General features: G+C 41.6%; 1 protein-coding gene across 1 annotated transcript in view; it reads left to right on the forward strand.

Moving 5' to 3' along the window:
• Positions 1–608: 608 nt before the first annotated feature.
• The window catches only part of LOC115828243 (roundabout homolog 2-like), a 70799-nt gene continuing 63987 nt past the window's right edge, over positions 609–7420 (forward strand). Inside the window, exons 1-2 of the mRNA XM_030792196.1 lie at positions 609–663; positions 5339–5665. Of these exons, the coding sequence (XP_030648056.1) occupies positions 609–663; positions 5339–5665 (382 nt within the window). The remainder of the gene's footprint in view (positions 664–5338; positions 5666–7420) is intronic.

Genomic DNA, 7420 nt, shown 5'->3' on the forward strand with positions numbered 1-7420 from the left:
TTCTATGTAAACTGAAGCATTTAACGACACGAAGGTAGCATATCAGTGTTAGGACTGTGTTTGGCGCGGTTGGAGGAGGATCCATCTCTGTGTGTAGTCATTCACCGCTGTCTCATTTCACTTAACGATGCAATTGCACACAGCGCTTCAGCCTCTTAAGTGGATACAGGAGGGAGCAGCATCATCACAAGCATGGCAATTCTAACGCACTTGACAGTGCATTAGGACATTGCAAGAGCACAGTTTAAGTCAAGTCAAATATTCTGTCTTTGAATTTAAATTTATGGGAAATTAGAACGAGATTTCAGCTTCAATCCTGTGAGAAAAAAAAAATTGCTTCGTTCGTACCATGGTTTCAAATCAGAATTGCAGACGCATCTGGACAGCCTGACTTTGGACGCGAGAAACCGACATGTGTGGATAAGCACCCATCCGGTGCACTGCCGGGAAAGATGAACTGAACGTGAATGTTGTTGAACAAAATCCAGCTCCATAACTAGACTAGGGAAGAGACTTGAGGCAAAAAAAACGGCATTATCTACAAGTTGTGGTCAACATCGTCTGGTCAGGAGTTTGAGCGCTCAGAAGCGTGGGGTTACTATGCCAGAATGAGGGTGCTGCAGTATATTAGTCTCTATGGATTTTTGCTTATTCATGTCAGTGGTAAGTTACAAGGCAAAATATGACCATGCAAATATATTTCCAATCATCCATCACAACGATCAGATTGCAATGAATTGCAACCGAGACTTGAGGCGCACGAAGCTTTTTCTTTTTCGCAATGAAAGATTAATTGAGTGGTGGAAAGCAAGAGGTAAAGCTTGTAACCTGTTTTATTTGATCCAAAGCAGCCGTAAACTTGAAGATGTTGAGGTATCTGGGTGATGATTGCACCATTTACTATGTTTTGTCCAGTCGGAGATAATCGCTGCGATGACCACTTGCGTATCTCTGTGAGCATCTACACTTTGACTTTTGCTTGGTTCCAAATGGCATCCGAAGTAACGTACAACGTAAACGTGCTCACAATTCAGCGATATGATTGCTCCAGTATAGCAGTAACATTTACTTTAGCTTATATGACAAATCTAGCTGGGTTGTTTTATTAATTGGTTGGTTCCAGGGTTATTCATTTTATAATTAATTTAATTAACCTGTGACAATGCTCTTGCCGCTAAGCATGAATTATTTTCTCTTTCTTTTTCTTTTCTTTTTTTTTTTCAATCAATATAAATGACAAAAGACACAGCAACCTGTCTGTCTCTATTTCACCCCATCTACAAATCAGTAGTACGCTCATTCAGTTGTATGTGTGTGTGTGTGTATGTATATGTATATATATATATATATATATATATATATTTTTTTTTTTTTTTTTTTTTTTTTTTTACATGTTGTCTTACAGAGTCATTAATGCCCACATGGTTGTATTATTTATATTTAAAAACGTTTGTTTGTGATTAAACGGCTTTATTCTTTGATATCCACTCGTATGCAAGTTCTACTTTTCCTTTTCATCCTCTAGTTTTCTAAAATATCTGAAGTTTAAGGTTTCAGTGAGTTTTGCTACACTGTGGTCAGAACTGTATGAGAGTCATCATTGGAACATCTGGGGATTGTTGTGGCTCAGTAGCTTGGCAATTAGATGAACATGATGTACAGGAATCACACAAATCAGGCTGCAGCAGCATCTAGCTGATACTGGCGTCTTACTGGAGCTGTACAGCTTTTTTTTTTTTGTCATCCACGAGAGGTGTGACATTTGTGTGTTGGAGATAGGAAGCACGGTAAGGACAGTTATCTTCCCGCTTCCAGATGGAGTTATGACAAAGGCTTGGCCGGCCCGTCTTTCTTTCTGTACCTTCACTTGTTCAGAAGACCATTCTCAGCTGCGCTGTGATAACCTTGCATTTCCTGTGTTGTCTCTGTCTGGGTTTGGTGGATGCACTGACCGTTACTCTCTCTCTCTCTCTCTCTCTCTCTCTAATGTTGGCTCGCTAATGGTTTGCCGGGCGCCAAGCTATGTTTGTGCAACCCACCGGTCTGCCCCGAGCCCCGCTCTCTGTCCCGATATCATGTCATGACCGAGGGTTCGAGAGGTGGAGGTCAGAGGCAAGAGACACTGCGTGTTTGAAGATATAGCATTCTCAGTGTTACGGTGTTATAGAGGCTCCATATTCGCTGCCTGCTCTTTTCAGCTGCCCACCCACCGTTTCTGTCAGTATGTGCGTGTGTGGTTTGAGGAGGAGAAGGCCTTGCCGCCCAGGAGGCCATGTGGAATTGCCATTCATTTAATTGTGGACGATGAAATGAGTGAGGTCTTGAGAGGGCAGTGTGACTGAAAGCAAGCCTGAGATTAAACAGATAGAGACTGCACTGTGGAAAACAGACATTATCATCCACTGCTTAGATTTGATTGATTTGCCTGGGCTGACAGCACTATTGGTATTATGGGGCCATTTTACAAGGCATGGCTATTGAAAATGATATTGAAATAGTCAATCTGTCTATATCTTTCCACAAAATCACAGATTATAACGGTGACTAGATATTAACATAGCTACTACTTTTAAGGAATTAAAGTACTTGTTGCACAATAACTGAGGGTAGGCCTATGTCGTAACTGTTGACAGGTAATGTCATGTTATTTACTGAGTGCCAGTAATGCTCTAGCCAAGGATTATAAACCTTATTTCAATTCTAGAAGTGTTTGAGCATTGGATTTCCAGTCTTTGGACTCACAGAATGCCCTTTTCAGCTGCACGTTTTTTTTCTCTTTTTTTTTTTTTTTTTTTTACTATTTTTGTCCAATCAAGAATCAAGATTATCCCGTGTCCAAAAATAGACATGCTTCCATCATGTCTGTATATAGTTTATATGGATATATAGTTTTATAGAATTGTCTCATCCACAGTCAAAGGTTAATTTGATAGGCTCTTGCCTCAGCCCTTGGCTTTAGCCAGAAAATGCCATCCAAAATGGATATGACAGCCCGTATGGTTGTGGTTGAGGAGCAGAAAGGGAGTAGTGTTGTTTTCATATGGTTTTTGTTTTCAGTTCTGCCCGCACTGTAGTAAATTTCACTCAAGCATGCTTGTGACATTTTGGCTCTCAGGTAGTCACTGCAGGGCTGCCCAGTCATATAAGCTCAGGAGCAATGACATGATAAAATCTATCTTCATCCCTCTCTTTCTCTCTCTCTCTCTCTCTCTCTCTCTCTCTGTCCCCCTCGCTCTCTCTTTTTCTCCCGCAGTCTGACTTACCCGTAGAAAAAAATGAAAGTTAGGATATTTTGGAAATGAATGGGAATATTATTTTAGTCTTTTGTGGAAGTAGAGTAACAGTCTCCACTACACTGAAGCACTGTGTACCGATGTGAGATAAAATCAGCTGAACTGGGTAATGGACATTACCATGGCTCATTTTTAGTGGATGAAACCGTGTGTATAATTTGTTTGGGCAGTGGAATGAACGGAAACCACTGAAGGGATTAATGAAAAGGAGAGAGAGCAGTTTAAGCGAGTGGTCGAACAGGCCTATGCATAAGTGTATGACAGCAGTCAAGAGAACTCAGTCTCCATTAAAAGAGAGGGGTGAAGAAGGGGGGTTGGAGGGGGGGGGGTGGTAAACGAGTGAGGGAGTGAATGAATGAAAGAGGCAGGGGGCCCTACACACATGAGTGGGCTGAGTATTGAACATTATTTGATATGTTTCATGGGAGGAATTGCACCGGCGGCCCAGGATCTGGAATCATGAAGGTTTCCAGACAATGGGATTTTTTTTTAAAAAAAATCTTCAATATGAGATAGATTTGGAGATGGAATTTGATTTTAGAGGCACTCGCATTGGACCTTATCACATACAGAGAAATAAAAGTCCTGGTAGAATGAGGGTAGAATGGTGATGGGAATGAAATCCATTGTCTTTAAAATACTGCCTCACCGCAATATATTGTATCGCCATAACAACATCAGTTCTAGGATGAATTTATACAGCAGGGATGTTTCAAGTAATATCACTCTTTATTTTATTAGTTTACAATATTTCCATTAAAATAGACAGTATATAGAGTCAACAGACAATAAACAGTTATCCTGGTGCTCATCATCTACCGGAATGTTCTTTTCACAATGTGACTGCATTAGCATGTCACTGTAAACTAAACATATACAGTTCCTAGTTTGTTTCCGCCTCACGTTGCCTCAGTGGTGGAGCTTTGTTAGAAGACTGTTATTTATGATGTCTGTGCCCTGACTGAGGGAAGATGAAGAATGTTCTGCTCTGGAGCAGGAAGTCCCCCCCTGGCATAAGAGTCACTCCCTTCCTCTCCCTGGCTCTCTGTTGCTTTACGGTTTTCACTCGACAGATGACATGAAGGATGTGTTCCTTCAGTCGACGTGTTAGCGTCAACATTAACCCTGAGAGATAGATTTAGACTCCAGCAGTGGCATATCTCTGCCAATTCAGACCTGGATGAAACAGACCGCTCAAAGCACACTTCCAAACAAAAAACAAACACTGGAACTAACAGAGCTATTCAGCTGTACCGCAGCGTTTTTTTAACGACTGACATTTAATGAGATTACTTATGTTCGCTGTGAAAATACATATTCAAATGAAAAGCCGCATGTTTATACATTAATGCGGGTGCAAATGCATTTAAAAATGCAAGCATATATTTTCATATGGGGTCAGCAAGCTTACGCTCACACTTATATGCACACAGGCATGAACACACACACACACACACACACACACACAAACTTATTGTTTTTGCTGCCACCAGCAGCTCCACATTCACAAAGACCACAGCATTTGAGTGAGCCTCCTAATGAAAAAGCTAATTGAACTTAATGACTCCCTCACTCCTGTCTGTCAGTGAGAATATTGAGTCTGGTGTTGAGGGGACGTGGTGTGCATGTAGGTTGTCAGGGACTCTTACTCACTTGCACACTGTTCTTGCTGTATGGGTTTTAGATTTATGCATGCGTTAGAATGACTTTCACAACATGTGATGCTACTGTGTTGGGTTATTGTACATGGATTATATTAGAGTCCCCACTGGCTGCTTTTATATTGGCTGGAATTTGGAAAGAATGTCGCTTGCAGGGTCAAGCAGTTCAGCTGACCATTGAAATCAGAAGTACCACTGGTTTTAATTTCTACTAACCACTAAATGCGACTAAAATCACTCTATGGAAGTACTCTATGGCTCTACAATTAAATGTGTTTTGCCTCCTCTCCTCTCCTCTCCTCTCCTCTCCTCTCCTCTCCTCTCCACTCCTCTCCCCTCCTCTCCTCTCCTCTCCTCTCCTCTCCTCTCCTCTGCTGTGTGTAGGATCTCGTCTTCGCCAAGAGGACTACCCTCCACGAATCGTGGAGCACCCCTCTGACCTGATCGTGTCTAAGGGCGAGCCGGCCACTCTCAACTGTAAAGCGGAGGGTCGTCCCACGCCCACGGTGGAGTGGTATAAAGATGGAGAGCGGGTGGAGACGGACAGGGACAACCCTCGATCCCATCGAATGCTGCTGCCCAGCGGCTCCCTCTTCTTCCTGCGCATCGTCCACGGACGGCGGAGCAAACCCGACGACGGCAGCTACGTGTGCGTGGCCCGTAACTACCTGGGAGAAGCCGTCAGTCACAACGCTTCTCTAGAAGTGGCATGTAAGGTTTTCTTTTTTCTTTTATCTCTCTGTGTGTGAATCTTTCAGAGACTCAAGCGGTCAGAGGTAATTTGTGTAAAAACTCAGCGAGTGGTATACTGCTCTTTAAGATGGGGGGTATGATCCGTGTGTTGCCTGGATTTTGACAGATTTAGCTGGAAAAACTAAACCATTTAGGAGATTATAACCTGAGGTTACATGTTGAGAAAACGTATTGCTACAGAAGGTAAGCGTCAGCTTTCTGCTTGGGGTAAACATTCTTGATGTAAGACCAAGCAGCTTAAGAGATATTCTGAATGCCATATGTGTCTGAGGACTAGAGGTTAGGTATAGGCTACAACTTAGCAATGGATCAGGTTCCTGTAGTTTGACCTTTCACAATGGAGGTCTTATCTCTTTACAGTACTATAGTGTGTGTTTGTGTTCTTGCAGTGTTTATCAGCATCAGGTTAGGCCTTTTGGCAGTAGTGCATTATGTGTTTTTGTGTGTGTGTGTGTTCTTGCAGAGTTTGTTAACATTAGACTTGGTTGAAAGATGGGAATTTTTTTAATTGACTCAACCAAATGAGTGTGTTTAATGGCTTTAGCATTTTCTCATTAGGTCCTGTTTATCTAGCTTATCAGTTCAGGATCAATCCATTTTTAATTACATGGAAGGAATGTTTTAGTACAGGCACATTGGCTTTTTATCAGTTTATAACACATGCTTTCCTGAAGTGAGTTTGTGTGTGTGTGTGTGTGTGTGTGTGTGTGTGTGCTTGATAGGCGCTGTGGTACCCAGAGGTCTTAACTGGTGTGACAGCAGCTTGATCTATTGATCGCCATTACAGGGACCCTAAGAGCCTAAATGAAAAAATCATGAAAAATTGATGAGGTCTCTAGATTATTCTTTTATTTGTTTTTGACGTGCCTGCCTCTTCTCTTTCCTTCACTGGGGGATTTTATTTGGCCTGTGGGAAGGAGAATGTGGGTGTTAAATGAGGTGTTGAATTTTTCAGAGCCTCTGCGGTGGCGTGGGGGGGGGGGGGGTCTACCGGGGTCTTAGTGTCAGCAGGTTAGTGGACTAGACCCTGCTATAGAAGAAACTATACCAAGCATGACGTGAAACGGACTTGAATTTACTCAGAGGACTTATTAGTCTAATTAGAATCCTGAGAACAATGAAATATATGTAGGTTTTAATTTTATGGCAGCAATAAGCTGGTTCGTTTAATAGTTTTGCATATGACTGTAATATAATGAAGCAACTCTTTTATTTTTTTATTTTTTCTAAATGGTATAGCTCTAATATTTTACTGCTAGCTCCTAATGTAATATTTTCCATATATAAATATATTTTATTCCTTTTTCATGTGTTTAATTTTCTGCTGCTGCCTTGAACAAATGAACCTCACACACACACAGATAAAGATGTTCTATTGGAGGATCTTCTGCGTTCTGCTTTGCTATTCCCTTTTATTGCTGCAATTCCATTGAAACCTGAGAGAAGACCCAAATGGACATACACGCACCTCCTATGTCCTCCCATACAACCAGGCAGATCAAGTAGCCATTTCCAGTATAAACTCTTTCAGTTATTTCAGTTTTGCCATGAGATAATATTATAGTTTTATCATTTTTTCTTGAAGTCTGTTTGGGTGTATCAGACGGGACTAGTTGACATAGAGAAGGTCTATAGAGAGCCATGCTTTTTCTCAGCCAAGTGTGTGTAAGAATGCTCATTACAAAACATTCCCTATGGTCTACATATGAGAGT

Source organism: Chanos chanos, chromosome 15, assembly GCF_902362185.1.
Source record: "Chanos chanos chromosome 15, fChaCha1.1, whole genome shotgun sequence".
Taxonomy (NCBI): domain Eukaryota; kingdom Metazoa; phylum Chordata; class Actinopteri; order Gonorynchiformes; family Chanidae; genus Chanos; species Chanos chanos.